The sequence below is a fragment of the Triticum urartu genome, chromosome 2, assembly GCF_003073215.2.
Source record: "Triticum urartu cultivar G1812 chromosome 2, Tu2.1, whole genome shotgun sequence".
In the NCBI taxonomy this organism is placed as follows: Eukaryota; Viridiplantae; Streptophyta; class Magnoliopsida; order Poales; family Poaceae; genus Triticum; species Triticum urartu.
The window spans coordinates 722,030,042-722,048,590 of NC_053023.1; the positions used below are offsets into that span (position 1 = coordinate 722,030,042).

General features: G+C 44.1%; 1 protein-coding gene across 1 annotated transcript; it reads right to left on the minus strand.

The window, feature by feature from the left end:
- Positions 1-1,463: 1,463 nt before the first annotated feature.
- LOC125540120 (beta-glucosidase 12-like) lies at positions 1,464-8,552 on the minus strand. The gene is made up of 11 exons (XM_048703710.1): positions 8,310-8,552; positions 7,816-7,891; positions 7,605-7,682; positions 7,389-7,476; positions 5,502-5,757; positions 5,302-5,417; positions 4,991-5,208; positions 4,787-4,818; positions 4,592-4,694; positions 2,000-2,108; positions 1,464-1,930 (listed from the first exon to the last, which is right to left on the minus strand). Exons 2-11 carry the CDS (start codon positions 7,874-7,876, stop codon positions 1,588-1,590), a joined length of 1,404 nt encoding a protein of 467 aa, XP_048559667.1. The 5' UTR covers positions 7,877-7,891; positions 8,310-8,552; the 3' UTR covers positions 1,464-1,587.
- Between the last annotated feature and the right edge of the window lie 9,997 nt (positions 8,553-18,549).

An 18,549-nucleotide genomic window follows, 5' to 3' on the forward strand; every position in this document is an offset into this window, starting at 1 on the left:
TTATTCATAGCACTGCTCAATTAAATTTCGGTGCGATTACAAATGATTGTGTCAACCAATTTGATCCACTGACAACCAAATTGCAATTGAAATTACATAGCTGATAGATTAAATTAACCGTTGAAAACAACAAGCTTTAACACTAGTTCATATCACACCATGGATTACAGTCGCAAAAAAAATTCAATCAACACTGCACGACTATACACAGCTTGAAAATACATTGCTGAAATTCTTCAAATCACTGCTCAATTTAAATTCAGTTTCCCTCACCTCTTATTCCAACCAAGAGCCTGGGGATTCATCTTCTCCATCGATTGCCGCCGCGCTACAGACGCCCGCAGATCCGCCGCGAACACCCGTGGTCTCCTGCAGCGCCACCTCCACGGACGTCCCCCTGGTACCATCCGCCGACGAACCTTCCAACACCATACTCTCCCCGGCCTCCTCAATCAGAGTGGATCTGTGGCGGAGAAAGCATAGAAAACCTAGCCGCCTGAGCTCCACTCTTCAAATCGCACGCTACGGTGGACAAAAAAAATGCATCGGACCGACATACCTCTTGCTACATGAGGAGCTCCGTTTGCGCGTCGAGCCCCTGTTCTCCCTCTCACTTCCTCTCATGGCGGCCGAGTTGGGGAAGAAGAGACTAGTCTTTTTTTTTTAGGCAAAGGAAGAGACTAGTCGACTTATCGGAGCCACGGATCAGATAGACGTAGGCAAAACTGGGCCAGGGCTCAGCCCGTTACCGGTTGACGGCCGTTCCTGAACTGGCCCACTTCCCAGGTCTGGCATACACGTATTGTCACACAATGCCCATTTACCTGCAATTCTTAGCCCACCGTATAAAGAATTGGCCCAGATCCCCTTGCAGCAGCGAACGCATAGGATATCGAGCACATCTGTGCTCGTGATCAATTACTCCACGTCCCATGAACAAGCCTTACCTTGATGGCTTTGAACTAGGGATCGTCCCCAAGTGCCAGGTTTACCAACATATTTTCAGGGAGCACACAAATGTCTGTAGCGTTGGGCAGGATAGCAACATCAAAATAAAGTCCAGTTAAGACTTGCTGGAGCACCTTGGCAAAACTAAGCTGGAGCACCTTCTCCTGGATATAAGCAGAAGTGATTCTCCTTTTCCGGTATCCCATATTTTACAATCAACGGAAACAGAATCCTTGTGGAAGCAGGAGCAACTTGGAGACCATCAGTTACGATAAACTTGGGGACAGTGGTGACAAAAACTCCACACCCCTTACTATCACAAACAACACAAGCAGGACAATTTTTGATAATTCTCCTCGTGAATGTCAGGCACATGTGGTGGTTGACTCGGACACCATATTTACAAAATTTGTGATAATTCTCTTAGACCATGAGAAAAATCGATCCTACTCAATTTTACTACAAAATGACTGGTACCTTTTTCCAATATATTGAAAGATATGTAAAATATAATATAATGCAACAAATATTTATTTATTCCCTTTGTTGAATTCAAATTTAAGGTCATTTGACATTCATACCACCATACCACTCTGATGCAGAGGCCGCGGAGCCACCCCTTTTCGAAAAAAATACCATCTATACTTTGGTATCACTAGATATGTTCGCGCACGAGCCTCTTGTTACATTGATCTTTAAATCGCGAAGTATTTTATTGTTCCAACAAACTGCATAATCAGTCAAGCATCTATCGCAATCTGCAACACGTACAATGCCTCCATCTTTGTCGCTGGTTTCCAGTTGATCAGTGAGATCATCCTTGAGGAACTTCTTGAACCAGCCAGCAGAGCGCTTGGGGTACCGCTTCAGACCATGGTCGTAGTCCACAAAGTGTAACCCGAACCGCACCGTGTACCCGCTCGTCCACTCGAAGTCATCGAGCAGTGACCACATGAAGTACCCCTTCACGTTTGCCCCATCCCTGCAGCAGTTGATGTCTTAGAGGCTTGTCGACAGATTTTGACTGTAAAATTAAACTGCTAGTTCTGACCTGATCGCACTCAACAGGGCATCAAGGTGCCTGCGGTGGAAGTCTATCCTAGCGTCGTCCTTGAGGGCTTCCTTGAGTGGTAGGCTCTTGTTGTTGGCTTCGTCAATTCCTAAAATACACAGAGAGACAAATAATTGTTCAGATAAGTTATTGGGTCTGTTTAGAAATCAGTCGACTGAGACTTCGCGAAGTCTCAATCAGGTGACGTCATATATGTTAAATTAGGCCTGTTTTATCTTGTGGGCCGCTGGCTTGTATTTTTCCTCCTGTGGGCTTATGTTCCGGGTCATAAAAGGCATGGTGGGCTTCACCCACGTGGTCACGGTCAACATCTTCCTCCTCAACTACAGCTTACAAACGAATGTCGTTCAACCAAGGCCTGTATAATATGATCGATACACACAAAGACTGCTGTATAATATAGATCGATCAGCTGCTCAATCAATTAACTCTAAATACCGCAACAAAAAAACCAGTTACCCCTAAAAAAAGCTGCTCACTCAATTGCACTGGCTTGGGGGTACAATGTCGCTCATCGTCCATTCCTCCTCTTCGTGTCATCTTTCTTCTCTTTTTATTTTTCCTTTTTATCATTTCATTCAAATAAAATTTTATACTTTAAAAGACAAAAATCAATCTTTAAAATAACAAAGAAATAGAAACAAACAAATGAAATTATTAAGTTGATATGCATGAGAGGAAACTTGATCTTCATTTGATTTGAATAGCCAAAATAAATAATAAAATAATAAAAATTTCCGTTTTTCCGAAAAAATAAATGAAGGTCTCCATGAGGAAAAAAGCTCGTAAATCTTATTTTGTTGCCACCCCTGTCTCCATAAGAAATGAAGTTATTGTACACATGCAACTATCCCCCGTCTCCCATCACCCTCTGACAAAAACAAAGTCCAATTGCAAGCATGTTGCAAGACGTTTAGTTCTAGTCGGAGGACGACACTTGCAGTTGAATGCCTAGTGTACATATACAACCCCCGACCCACTTCTCCCACCGCCCTCCAAAAAAACAAAGTCCAGTTGCAGGCATGTTGGAAGACATGCAGTTGCGGTCAGGGGTGACACATGCAGTTGCATGCCTAGTATACACATGCAACTGTCTCCCTCTCTCGTCGTCCTTCGACAAATAAAGTCTAGTTGCATGCGTGTTGGAAGACATGCAATTGCAGTCCGGGCCGATGCTTGCAATTGCATGTGTAGTGTACGCATGCAACGGCCCCCACCTCTCGCACCCCCTCTAACAAAGCAAGTTCAGTTGCATTCGTGTTGGGAGACATGCAACTGCAGTCAAGGGTTACACTTGCAGTTGCATGCCTAGTGTACACATGCAACTCTCCCCTCTCCCGTCTCCCTTCGGCAAAACAAAGCCCAATTACACCCGTGTTGGAATACATGCAATTGCAGTCTGTGCTGATGCTTGCAATTGCATGTGTAGTGTACACATGCAAATGCCCTCCCCCGCCTCTCCCACCTCTCCAACAAAACAAAGTTCAGTTGCATTCGTTTTGGGAGATATGCAATTGTAGTCGGGGCGACACTTGTCGTTGCATGCCTAGTATACACACGCAATGCCCCCCCCTCTCCTGCCGCCCTCCTACAAAACAAAGTCTAGTTGCGTCCGCGTTGGAAGACATGCAATTGCAGTCTGGGTTGATGGTTGCAAATGCATGCCTAATATACACATGCAACAATTCCCCCTCCCGCCACCCCTCCGACAAAACAAAGTCAAGTTGCATCCGTGTTAGAAGACATGCAATTGCATGTGTAGTGTACACATGCAATTGCCCCCACCTCTCCCAGCCCCTCTAACAAAAACAAAGTTCAGTTGCATTCGTGTTGGGAGGCATGCAATTTTGCGAGCAGGATATGGTTGCAATTCGTGTTGGAAGACAATTGCAACCATGCAACGTGCAAAGATATGTCCAAAAAATGCTAAAAAACAAAAAAATGTAACCCCCTACTTTTTTTGCGAGCTAAATTAAAGAGCTAGTTGAATAAGAACACAAAAGAACAAAAAAAACACCTAGATCTAAACTACGAAGAATTTCTGCTAGTTATATCTGCTACTGGAAAACTCTATTTGATCCATACTACTGGAATTGAAAAAATACTCCCATATCTATGGGTATCAGTGAATGAATGAAAATATATAAAAGAGAAAAAAAGACCAAACAAAAGGGGTGAAGGAGATAACTTAATTCATCGCTCATGGAAAAGGAGCACATGCATCTGCCGGCCCCTCTCCGTCTTCCGATCCGTGTAAACAATGTCGCAGCCCAACAAAAAAAAATAACGACAAAAAATGGCAGCTAAACACCTGCCACAGCCCACCGCCCAAGCTAAGCACCCGACACCAGAAAAAGGCCCAAAACAGACAAACAAATGAAAGCAGGCCGGCCGCACGCCCTACACAGGCCAATCGAGACAAAACAAACCCCATGCGCGAATCCTGACGCAAGAAACAATCCAACGGTTAACATGTCGACTTAGACTTCGCGAAGTCTAAGTTGACTAAGATTTAGCAGCACCGTAAGTTATTATCTCATTGTTCCTATCTGGGGGAGGAAATACACTTACCATTTTCAGTGATGTAGATGGTTGGATTGTGGTAATTATCCTTGATATAAAGTAGCAGATCACGAAAGCCTTGAGGATAGACGTAGAGCCAAGGCGAAGCGGCCTACATGCAGGTCATTTACTCTATCCAAAAAAGAAAGTTGGGAGAAAACTTGAGGAAGATTAGTCTCTGTATGGGGATAAGCTGCTAGTTACCTGAGGACCTATGGGAACACCATTTCGAACACCTGACATAATTGGGTAATTTTTAGCATGCAGTATTAACATATATAATCTGCGGCGAAGTCTCCATTATTCACTTAATATTTATTTCTAAAAGGGATAATTTCCTTGATATTATTAGTCTGGCAGACGAAGAACGAAGACAAATTGATTATTGATTTAGCATGATCGACTCACCGGTACGAATAGCTTGAGCGTCAGTAGAGTAGCTGTTCCTCGTGCCTTTTGATGGAGGAAGGCTACCAACGTAGTTTGTAGTATAGTAGTTGAGTCCAACGAAGTCAAATGCACCCTTCACCAATTTAGATTGTTTTTTGGTGAACTGCGGCAGGCGGTTTCCAACCAATACTTTCATGCTCCGGGGGTAGTCTCCTCTGCAGAGCGGGTCCAAAAACCTACAGTCGTTTTATTCCTAGCATAAGATCAATCTGCATTCTATTCTAGACTCATACAACAAACTGTGTCAGCATGAAACGTAAAGAATTTACCATCCAAGCATGAATTCCATAGAGCGTTTCGTCGCGGCAATGCTTGATTTTGAACGGGATAAGGGAATAACCCAGTTTGCGACCAAAGTTATTCCGATCTTGCCCTTCTGCATGCCCTGCATTTTCTTATGTACACCATATCAATCACGTTCGTGGATGAATTGCAGCTGCATGATACGATGAATAGCTGTACCAGTCACCTTATATTTCTGTTTATACAATCTCGCAGCTGCTGCATGAGCGAGTATCTGATGGTGGCCGACAGTGTACGGCTCCCTCCCTGAATCCCCGGCGCTGCAGTTTGCCTTCTCCCACGGAGAACACCGACCTGGTGCAGATACGCCCTCTGCATAACCCCAAACGCAAAAGGACCATGGCTCATTCAATGTGATCCAATGCTTCACGCGATCTCCAAATTCTTTGAAGCAGACTTCAGCAAAGTCTTTATAGTCATTTCTGCACCATTGTGAGTTGGTTATTTTGAAAGTTAAGGTATACATGTTTGCACATGATACTACCTTCATCATAAATGAAATAGTTTTACAAAGCGTGTCATCGTAAATGAAATAGTTTTATGAAGCGCGTAGCCACACCTTTTCAATCTTCAACAGCTAATGTGTAAAACCTACATAGTATTAAGGTACATTAGGAACAAATGCTTCCATTTGACTTACCATAAAAAAATATACAATATATTTTGTAATTATTTTGTAACTTATTCAAAAGTTACTATGGAGTTGAAATCCCGGATCGGTTTGAGGGCCTCGGAAAAATAGGATCACCCCCGCATCGCTCCGAGGAGGGGTGACTCGGGCAGATCCCAAGAGCGTAGCCGCCGCCCCTTCCTCCTCCATCCCACTCCCCTCCCCGCCGCTGAAGCCCGCCTCCGGTCTAAGGCCGCGAGGCTGATGTAGGTGGCGGGTCCTCATCCTTCTCGCACGACTAATGGCGGCGGGGGTCCCATCCTCTCTCGCGTTGCGGGATCTCCGGCTGGAGCTCCATGACGGCCCTGGATGGCATGGTTCTTATGGCGGAGATGTGTGTCGGGGCGGCGGCCCCAGATTTCTGCAGCGACCACGACTGCCATTGTGGCCACGAGGGCGGCACGACGTCTGGTTCAAGGGGCTCGGTGCGGCTTAGCTTCTCATCTCCGCGTGGTGCGGGTGGTGGTGCCCGCTGAGATCTTCGGCCTGATGTTGGGAGTCGGCGGGTGGTGCAGTCCTTTGGTTCTTTTTGCTCTAAGATGTTCTTCTGCCAGTTGCCAGCCCTCATGGATCTAGCCATTGACGAGTTCCGGAATGCCCCGCTAGAGATCTTCATTGGGTGCTGGACGCCTGCAGATTTCTGGATCGGATGGGATTCGGTCGTGTGCGCTCCGATTTCAGCCCGACTAGCTTCAGGAGGGTGTGATGCGAAGCTTCGTTGTCTGTTTACAGTATAGGACACATCGCTATTTCGATTTCCATGGTGAAGATAGTGACCGAGAATGTCATGGTGGCTGAGGTCCGAGGCCTTGTCATGGCGGATCGAGTCTTCGTGGAAATGATGACTTTTCTTGGTGATTCGTGACTCATGGCAACGGCATCGGCAAGTCAGGGCAGCAACACAGGCGGAGTATAGAGTCTTAGCTTTTAGGGTGAAAGTCCAAGCTCTGGCCTTAATTGGTTGTGCCTGGCAGTGACCTTGTTGAAGGCATTGTTTTGAGAGCGTGAATCTTCTCGAGGGTGAAAACCTAAGATTTAGGATCAGGAGATGATGGTTTTTCTGCAATGTTTTCTTCTTGGAGGCATCACTTTTAGAGAATTGGGACTTCAGGTGTTGTTTAGGTGGTGGTTCGTGTTGCATCTACAAGAAATTGATCGCTGTTGCGGGATCTTTCTTTCTTTTTTTCTCCTTCTTATTGTCTTTAGTTGTGTGCATCCATAATGCCTTTACGACATTGCATTGTTGCAGAGGCTGGGTGTAATTGGTATCACCGCGATATTAATATATTCCCTTTGTCGAAAAAGACAGAGTTGCATTGGGCTCATGTCTAAAACACCACTCAAGGGGGTTATGTTCTTAGAAAATAAAAGTGGTTAGCTTACATGATATTAGGGCTAAGAAATCCTCCGTATTTATCTTCCAATCCCTGTGGAGAGTCCCAGTGAAAAAGTGTCACAAATGGCTGCACCCCTGCAGATATACAGAAGATCTCAAATCTTCAGAATAGTCTGATGAAATAAAGAAACAACCTAATGTTCCGTGCACTTTAATTGATTAGGTAATAAATCAAATTACATACTGACGGTTTGACAGCATACCTTTGGACAACAACTCATCGATCAAGTTGTTGTAATACTTGATGCCTTCTTGGTTGACTCCACCTCTCAGAGTTCCATCTATTATGCATTAAGACATTAAGATGGATATGAACATTCTATATCGACTAGTAAATGTGAAGATCATGCAAAATAGATTATTCTACTTGGGACAAAAAATGGGAGTGGAGGTAGCCAGTCTGAAATATCATACCTGGAAGAATTCTTGTCCATGAGATGGAGAACCTGTATGCATCCATTCCCATATCCTTCATAAGGCGCACATCTTCCTGTGTTATTAGCAAATTAGGATCAGTACTACTCCCTTCTTTCCAAGATAATTGAACTTATATGTTTGTCTTAAGTCAAACATCATTAAGATTGACCAAATCTATACAAGGTTACATCAACATCTACAACACCAAATTTGCTTTGTTAGATGCATTATGAAATATATTTTCATATAATATAAATTCCATATTGTATATCCTTGCAGATTTTTCTATATATTTAGTCAAACTTTATATTTTTACTTAGGGCAATATATTATTTTTTTAACGGAGGGAGCACCCAGTTTCTTTTTGTTGGACTGGAACTAAAATTCAAAGATCTTGTTACAATGTGATCTTGATCAACAACTTTGACCATATAATCTGTGAACAAACTTAAAGATCTGGTTAAAAAGCAAGATAGATACACTATCACTACCTTGTAAAGATGGTAGGAGTCCAGTGCCACATCCCCATTGCTTTTGTCGGCGATTTTATCTGCCAAAGTTATTTACTAAGTAGACTGTTATGAGAAAAAGGCTATTATGCTCATGTATATTAATTTTGTTGAAAGGAAAATCATGCTTTAACCTTAGTTCTAAATTCAAATTACTTTATTGGTAATCACAACATAGGTGGATATGAATGCCTAGTTTTCCATATAACTACAAATATTGGCTAATCGTAAAACAAAAAAAAAATACAAATATAGGCATTGAAACTTGGTAAGATACTCAGACGTACGGTCCCTAAGATAGTATTACCATAATCCTACTCCCTTTGTTAATATGTGCAATAACCAACACTTAACTTTGACTCTATGTTTCATACAATTGTGTTTGTAAAAGTTATGATACTATCCAAATATTTTTGCAATAAATATCATTTTCTATTTTCAACTCACTATTTTAAACAACTTTTTTACCAGTCGAAGTTGGAGAATTTTAAATTTACGCTTTGTAGGTGTGAGTGGTATATATAGTGTATATCATTACTACCATGTTTCTTATTCTAAGTTGCCTAATATATACGCTGTTAAATCATAATTGGTTTCCCAAGCGTTGGATTAGCTTTGAGGTGTGCGCGTGTAATTCTTCCATCCAGTGGTTAAACACTATGAAGGCTTCATGCAGTAAAAAAAAGGTGATTTTCTATAGCTCTTGACCTCTCAAATTGATAATGTTCTAATATTAACAAGATATGTACAAACAATTTGCTAATAAAAATGATATACACTGTGCATAGAAGATGTATATACATGCCTGGGTGTTGGTGAGTGAAGTTGTCCCAGATGCTTGATCCTCTGCCCCCCTCCATTGCAGCACCCTCATACTGCAGCATGTGAATATCCAGCAGATTTGTAATTAGACGATGCTAGAACCAAAGCTTACATAATGATAGATATCATTAATTAAGAGTGAAATATGGCGTTAGTACATGAACTCAACCGATTGCACGTTTTAGGCCAACAACTTGCAAAGAGGTCAAATTTAGGTCATAAACTCGTTTAGTTTATCAAATAAGACAAAAACCTATTTAGAGCATCTACAGCCGGGCGGGCCGCCCGGTAACGATTTTTTTTATCCAGACAGGCCCCTCAAACGGCCCTCGAACACCTGGGCTGACCGACACCCCCCATATTCATCCCAAATATGGGGCAGATATGGGGGCGCCCGTGCGTGCTTGGGCATGCCCGCCACGTCGGACCTGGCCCATGTTGGCCCACCTGACCCCACATAAATTTCTCCTCATCCGCTCACCGGACCAAACCCTAGCCACTTCACTCCCCTCCGCCACCCAAGTTCGTCTCCGGCTCCTTCCAGTCGTCTCCGGCATGGCAGCCAGCAGATCCAAGTCCTTCACCTTGAGATCCGTCGACCCCGAGCTCATACCACACAGCCCCGAGGAGGAGATGGCCGTCCGGCTTGTGCTCCGCCACGCCCGGGAGGAGGCCCGTGCATGACTGCGCTCGAACTCCATCCGTTAGGAATCCATTGTGTCCGGCCAAATGGCGCATGGATCTGGCGCTAGGCCAGCCGTAGCTGCCTTGCCGGAGGCCGTGCGGTCCGTTTGGCGTCCAATCGCGCAGGCGGACGCGCAACCCCTCCGTTGGCGTGCCGATATTCGGGACGCACCATCGCCCCATGCAAGGCACCAGGCGCGGGAGGCGGCGGTAGCCCTCACGGTGGCGTACGCCGGTGAGGCGGAGGCGCATTCTCCGGCACCCCATATGAGGCATCAGTCCGGGCGACACAACCGCATCATGGTGGATGTCGGCGGCTCCTCCCCGGACGGATCCGTCATCGATCTGACGTCCACCTACTCTACCTTGCATGGGAGAAGGCGGCGCCTTGAGTCCCATGAGCCGACTCGTGTTCCATGCCCTACTCTACCTTGCCAGCGACTAGACCAACACTCTGAGGAGCGCATCCGGCCACCGGACATGGCCAGGCGAAGCCGGGTGAGCGAGGAGTGCAACCGGACGAGCTCCGCTTAGATTAGGTTTCACGTTGCATGTAATAATATTTTTCGATAAATGGTGGATTTTATTGACTCAAAATGAAGCATCAAGTAGATAGTTGCATGTAATAATATGGATTTGAGGTTTCTAATTTGAGGTATCCAGATGTGAAATGCATTTTTTGAGGCGTGACCGATCACTGTCCGCGATTCGCCCGGGCTCGTCCTCAGACGTTTGAGGGGTTGGATATGCCAAGTCCGGCTGTAGATGCTCTTAGGGCGGAAAAAAGGCTACATGGCTACCACATCAGCATTTTCTTTAATTGCTCAATAACATACTAATATTTATTGGGCTCTTTTTTGCAAAACAGCGCCAGCTTGATCCAATTAGCAAATCGCTCTAATTCAGTTGGAAAATCGTATCGAGGAAAAAAAAAGATACATTGTGTGGGCCTGGAACCTAATCTAGAAAGCAGTTTGGTGTGACCACTAGAACATCAAGTTGTTAGTGAATGAAATGCATCGTATATGGTATCACACAACATCAGCTTAAAACATGCAATCAGTTTGCCTAAAACATGCAATCAGTTTGAGTTCGGCAGGTGAATGACTATCACACAACATTAGCTTATGCTACAGCTTTCATACTTGTTTAACAGATTTTAATTTTTTGCGGGGTTTGTTCAACAGATTGTTACTGAACTAAGACAGGAGACCATGGATCAATGAAGGAAAAACGAGTGAAAACCTGGTAGGACGAGGAGGCCGTCCCAAAGATGAAGCCCTTGGGGAAGCTCCTCCGGCTTATCGGTTGCAGGCCATAGGCACCGTCGCCGGCGCTGGAAGCGACAACCATAAGGAGATATGGGAAGATAACCGCCAGCAATGCTCTTGCAGCCATATGGTGTGATAACAACCAGCTATGTTTCAGCGTCAAAGGCTTCCCTTGGCACCACCTATATATAGGCAACATGTTTCTGTATGCATATGTTGTAGAAAAATCAATCTGCACTTCAGATTTCTTCTTCTGAAATGACCGGGACCGAAGACACATGCCATGTGTTTTTTACGTGACATATGCTTGCATGTCTTGATTGGACGACACAGGCGTCTTGCCTGAAGGAAGATGTGCGCGCTGACTGACTCTATCTGTAGCATGCAGCGAGCTAACTTTTTTTAGACACACAGGGCTAGCTAAGGACAACTTCAACGCCGATCATCAAACCGTCTGGAAATGTTTGGATTGGACAGTTCAGACACTTTTAGCCATTCAACTATGGTTACCAAAATTGTCCGGACCGATCTCGACGTTTGAAATTCCGCAAACCGGTGTCAATCTAAGGGGAGGTTTGGGGGATCTCCACGTCGGCCACGTCGGACTTCAACAACACGCACCCACCCAAAACAAAGCCGGAACCTGCACATTCGCACAATCCTTGCCGTCTTCCCACACGAAAGCCGAACCCTATCACCCCAACCCCCCATTCCGTCGTCCGTCGCCACGATGGAGCCGTCGTAGGAGCTGAAGACGATGTTCGTCGTCACATAGCAGAAGAGCAGGGGATCCGCGTACTCGAACAAGGAGGATGAGTTGATTTTTGACTGTGAGGCGTGTTTGGTCACTAATGTGGATCCGTTTCATGGCTCGGAACAAAATGGCATGACATTTTCGCAAAGTATGCATGCCTGGTTTTATGAGCAGAAGTGTTATGATCCCTACCACACGAAAATGATCCATAATCATCCATAATACATCATTTAAAAGGCCATCAACAAGTTTATGACACGTACGAATAAGTGCAGAACCGGTGGCCAAATGGCGCGACACTCAAATAGCTCGTAAGTTTTGTGACTTGTTGCTCTATTTGTTGGTCATTTCATCGATTCGCTAGATTGCATGCGGCTAGCTACTGCATCAGCCCACGCTCACGCGCGCATCCGATTTGATTAAAAACTGGGCCGGTAGTTCCACCCAAAATCTCAGTCTTCTAGTGCAAGGTCAGGTGAATAATCCACAACTTGTTGTATGCTTTTCCTTGCTATATACTGAGTCGTACAAAGCTCGAAGAGCATATTTGTGAGGCAGATCCCTAAATGCAGAGTTTAATGTGCCAACCAAAGTCCATAGAGAAAGACATATTGTACACTTATGCTTCGTTACTTCCAATGTGGACGTGGACAGCTTTCAAGCGGGCGCCGTAGCAGATTACGAGCATCGCTGGTGATCAATGAATTTGGCAGCTCATCTGTCAACATTCAAAAAAATGATTACGAGCATCTTGTGGATGGCGAAATTTGTGTACCGCATGGTCTATTAACCCACTTTCACTGTTGACTATCGTACAGTATATGTGTAGGCCGATGGAGACTTTGCTGAAGTTGCGCATTCTGTGTTGAGCTAGCACAATCGTGACTGATGCGTGTGGGTGCAGCTGTCGTTTTAGTTGTGTTAGAATAAATCTGAGGCATACAGTCGATCATCCGAGGACCAAGCAACCACACAAAGCACGGCACCGAGATTTGTTAACGAGGTTCACCGATATGGCTACATCTCCGGGGCTTGACTACGAGCGCTCCTCCCCGTGACACCGTCACAATACCGCACCCGGTCGCCCTGGACACCGGCACATGCCGCCGGCTTCCCCTGCGTTCCGGTGCTATTATGTTGGCATAGGTTATATCGTGTGTCTACCCCGCTATATAAGAGAGGCCTAGGATACAAGTGTCCTACTAGGACACGACTACATATCCTATCTAAACACAATACAACTCAGAGTTCAACTGTAACCTAACTTGTACACTATATTCGACACAACTCCAACAAACTCCACCTTGACGAATATTCTCCACCACCTTGAATTCGTCGATGCGTCAAACTTCCATGTACATTGAACTTGAGCTTATCCCATGAGCACCGCTGCTACTCCAAAGACTCCATATGACTCCACCTGCAACTTGTAGTCCCTTCTTTTCTTGACCACAGTCAACACTCGAGCAAAATTAAGTTCCACATTACTCTAGTTTGCGCTCCCAACTTCCAGAGCACCAGTCCAACACCATCACACACTGATCACTGACCTGCGTGAAAGTGAACAACTCACATATTGGGTGTCACACGTAAGAGTTACCTGAACTCAACATCACCGCTCCTTTCTTGACCGTCTGTCTGAAACTTGAAAGAATTTCACAATTGCTTGTAATCATCCGGAGTCAAATTCGCAGTTGTCTCACCACATGTATGACCACCAGAGCCCTGGCACGTCTCCATGTCCCGTGCTACCGCACGCCTCGCCGCTATTACCGCGTCGAGCCTCCGCTGTCCCGGTCGAGTCTCAAGGGTCATGAACCCACACCACTCAACCCCCGTTGCAGAGTACCACCGATCATCACCGATCAATGACGAGTTTCATGCTTCTATCAGACCACTGGGCTCCAGTCCAAACTGCATGTCACTCGCTTTTCCCTTGCTGAATAGGCTTCGACTCTCTGTCGACTTACGTCGTAGCCTCTCAATCCAGCTCCACCTTCAACATGACTCCATGGTGGGTGTACGTGCCACCCCGCGCCTCGTCGACATCAAGCTCCGTGTATATACCACCTTGACTCAACCTCGCGCCATAGTCTTGTCGAAGCCACACAAGCCCTCGAGCCTGCCCCACGTGTTTCCACGCCCCAGAAGTCGGTCACTATCAGCATCGCGCACCTATGTCGTCGTCGCTGATTCCACCACCGTCTTCTGTACCAACCGACTTGCGTCGATCCGTCAGACTGACAAGTCTGACCCAGCCGAACTATCCCGACTGCAATCATCTGCAACTCCTCACAGTCCTCATCGTCCGTCTGGCTTGACATCCCGCAACACCTTCAAGCATCCCTGTTGTGCCAACAATTTTTACACTTATCTGTCATAACCCAAGGTTTTCGGTTCTGTCGAACTTCTCCACCTCAAACCTAGTACCCGTTGGCTCCATGGTTCTTTGTATAACTGACCTGTGAAAAATATCGAGCACTCTTTTCGTGATCCCAAGTACACCGAGTATACTAGTTGCAAATCCAACAAGATTGCTTCTGGTCTTCACGTAGAGTGGCTCCCGTGGCTCAACTCCGATGCTAGCTTTGCCTTGCCAATCCTTTTCCTTTACGGTGTAGTACTTTCCATTGATGTTTGCACGTCCGTGTCTCGGCCTCCAAGAGAACGCGTCTCCTCCAGGGACTCGGTCCCTTTTTTCCAATAACAAATCTCGTACGTACTCCTCGCACCGTATGCATCTGGCCTCTACACGGCTGCTCAGCCATCCACGCCAGGGCCTTGGGCCACCATCTGCCACGTGCCACGTTGCTGCTGCCGCAACTCGCGTTCGTCGCTTGACGCACGCCCGATCGATTAGCGGGTCGATCACCGCACGTCCTGCCTACCGACCGCAGTTCGTAGCCATGCAACCGTAGCAGTTTCCGCGGCTACCCGCTTCCAGATCGATCTCGTCCAAGGTTTCGTGCCTGCGTGCCACGAGTCGCCGACCTGCTGCGTCCGATTGCTTCTTGAAGATAAAAACACGACCAACTCTACATCTTTGATCACAACTCGCCGAGGATCACTCCCGTATCGCGATCGCTCATGCAGATTTCTGTCGATGCTTCCCTCCTCCTCTAGATCAACCTCAATCGCCTCCCGGACCTCTTCAACCTCGCTCATGATACCACTTGTTAGAATAAATCCGAGGCATACAGTCGATCATTCGAGGACCAAGCAATCACACAAGGCACGGCACCGAGATTTGTTAACGAGGTTCACCGATATGGCTACATCCCCGGGGCTTGACTACGGGCGCTCCTCCCCGTGACACCGTCACAATACCGCACCCGGTCGCCCTGGACACCGGCACATGCCGCCGGCTTCCCCTGCGTTCCGGTGCTATTATGTTGGCATAGGTTACATCGTGTGTCTACCCCCGCTATATAAGAGAGGCCTAGGATACAAGTGTCCTACTAGGACACGACTACATATCCTATCTAAACACAATACAACTCAGAGTCCAACTGTAATCTAACTTGTACACTATATTCGACACAACTCCAACAAGTTGTACTAATGAACTGTAGTACGTGATAATGGGGACTGTATGCCAGACAGGAAAAAAAGAGCGCGAAGGGCGTCACGAGATCATGGTGAAATAAAATCGTGCACATACTGATCTGATCTTTAGGTCGCACATGTCCTATCCTGGCATGCCCAAAGAGTCATTTAATCCAAACCTCCCAACTACTTTCAACTGTTAGCTTGAAGGTACAACAGGGATAGCTTCTCTTTTCCTTTGAAACTCTTGACTTAGTTAGACTGTACTTTGTTAAGAGTTTTATGATCAGGACGCAGGTTCATTTTAACTTATCCCGTAAAAAAAGTTCATTTTAACAACAACATGTTTTTAAATACGTCAACATATTCTTACCGTAGGAACTTCTTTTAGTACGAGATGCATATGTATTACAAAATTTTTGTACGCTCCAAAAGAAGTTTGTTGCTTGTAAAAAAAGTTCATACATTCTGGAAACATGTTCATCCCATGTTAAAAAAATGTGCATACATTCCAAAAAATGTTTGTGCCTTGTTAACACGCAGTATATATTTTCCCGAATGGGAGTACATTATTTTAGAACTGTATGAACATTTGTATAGCCTTAATTTTTTTTAGAAAATATTTTAGTGTCAAGTATATCTTGAAGAAAACATACAAGAGAACATTTGGAAATTTGACTTGGGAATGTAAATGCAGTGCATATTAAATTGGATTATTTTCTGAACAACTTATTTCCAAAATATTAATGCAAGTTAACATGGAGCTTTTCTTATTGTGGTAATTGCTTTGATTGATCTAGAGATCGTTATAAAAAAATTGGTGTACAGAATATTTTGTAGAAAACATCCGATTGTGATATTTGTCTTGGATTTTTTTCTTTTTTTCTAAAGTGCACTTTTTCAAGAAAAAATATACAGTTAGTGTTAAGAATATTTTGAAGGAACATATAAGCGTACACTGGAAAAATTGATTTTCAAATATAAATGCAGTACATAATCAATTGGATTTGTTGTCCTAAACATTTTGTTTGGGAGAACATGATTGTTGTTGTAAAGAATATCTTGAACATAGCATGGAGCTTCCTCGATAGTAGAACTTACTTTGATTGATCTAGAGTTATTTAAAAAAGATGCATGTAGGTGTAAAGAATATTTGAAAGAAAAAAAACCAGTCACTCTATCACTACAAATCATTAACATGTACTCTATGGCGAACCAACCTGTGGTTGGATGGTTAGAGGGACAGTTGTATCCCCAGCCCACCAGGGTTCAAGTGCTGGTGTTCGCATTATTCCTGGATTTATTTCAGGATTTCCGGCAATGCGCTTTCAGTGGGAGCAGACGCTCCCGTCGACGACGAGGCGCCTACGGTGACTTCGTAAATTTCAAGATGATATGCCGGCTCAGTCTCTCGAAGGTGCTCACAGGGGTAGGGTGTGCATGTGTGCGTCCATAGGGGTGAGTGTATGCGTGTATGTATGAGCGCTTGCGTCTGTACCGATGTTAAAAAAATTTAACATGTACTCTATAATAACAAAACATGATCCATCCTTATCATCTACCACTCTGACATGCTCATCTAATAGCTTAATGATACAACCCTCCCTCCCTCTGCTGGTAAAGTACTTGCGAGTCCTAACTTTAGCATTGATGAGATAGGGAAAAAAGATTTGTGACACACTGGAGTGGGGGCACACAAATTGTCAACCGCTAGTCTACGCTAAGATTGGGAAACTCGTTTATGCATATCATCTATTTTCCCGCATATAGCAGTACCCAAATTTGTTAATCTGAGCGTAAATGGAAAGCAACATACATGTTTCTATGGGACCAGTTTCGAGGGTACACATATTTCGATAAATTATCTGTACAACAACTTTTGTAGTGAAACCGTACCATTGTGGAAAAATCATTCACTCTGTCTTCTTCTTCCTGGTTGTCTGTTCTTCTAGTGCCTCTTCTCTCCCTAGAATTCTTGTGTTCGAGTAGCAATGGTGTATTGGAAAGGGACCAAAGCGATTCCATTCTCAGTGACTTTTAGAGACGTCAATGATAGTAACAACAATAGCAGAGGTATATCCGAACCTTTTGTGGCTGAGGTTAGTTGTTCTTGTATGTTTGATCTGGATTGAAGATTCATGTTCGTACAACGGTTGCTTATGCTTGCTATGTGTTCAATCTTATTTTTGTCGTTTGTACTTCTACTGGCTTGTTTTCTTCCAAGTACTCGCATATTTGACTTATTGAGTCTTTGTAGTAAAGAAAAAAAAGTCAAATTTTAAGTCGCAAATAATAATGGAAGTACTTAGTTTAGGAATGTAAAATGTGTTTGTCCGAAAAAACAAACTTACACAATTTCAACGACCATGTTAGTTACAGAAATAGATAATTAATTAGTACATTAGTGTTGAGTTAAGTTACAGTGCTTGTACTGGCTTGTTCTCTTCCAAGAAGTCGCAAATTGGAATTATTAAATATTTGCACTGAGAAACTTTGGATGTCAAATGTTATAACGTTATAACGCAAATAATAATCGATGGTAAGTTTACGTATGTAAAATGTGTTATAAGTTAGGAAACGGAAACTTGGACAATTTTAATGAGGATGTTAGTTATAGACATAGACACTTAATCACAAATTAGTGTTAACTTAACTTATAGGGAACGAAACTTAAGCTGGTATTATTACATTATAGACTTGACTTCTGTGACTTAATGGATACACCATTTTTTATAGATATGGTGTATAAGCTTTCAGAGACTTGCCCAGAACCTTTAGCTTGAGTGTAAGGGGAGGAAACCGGCTATTCGAACTAGCGGAAATGATTAATATGAGATTGTGAATTCAAATGTAGGCACTAGTTATGAAACTTATCCAGTTAAGTTAATTAGGGTGCCACATAGTAGTACATGAATGTCTTTGTCAAGTTAGTTGGTTGACTTAACGAAAATATTTTTTTATTTTGTTTACTGTTGTTACTTCAATCTATAATCGTAAGTTTTCTGATATAAACATGAAGCTGAAGAGCAGTATGTTGAAGTAAACATTTTATTGTACTGCATTTTGTATCATATTAGTTGTTAATATTTTATAGTATTATAATTTAATTTTTAAGGTTCAAGTATTGATAAACTTTGGTATCACT

What these genes read in the sequence shown, in the direction of transcription:
- LOC125540120 (XM_048703710.1), bottom strand. Translation starts at nt 7,876, where the DNA reads ATGAAGGATATGGGAATGGATGCATACAGGTTCTCCATCTCATGGACA. An exon ending in CGCTCAAGCTATTCGTACCG is followed by an intron (nt 4,819 to 4,990) that starts GTGAGTCGATCA and finishes CAATTATGTCAG; the next exon opens with GTGTTCGAAATGGTGTTCCC. An exon ending in GCCCTGTTGAGTGCGATCAG is followed by an intron (nt 1,931 to 1,999) that starts GTCAGAACTAGC and finishes CAACTGCTGCAG; the next exon opens with GGATGGGGCAAACGTGAAGG.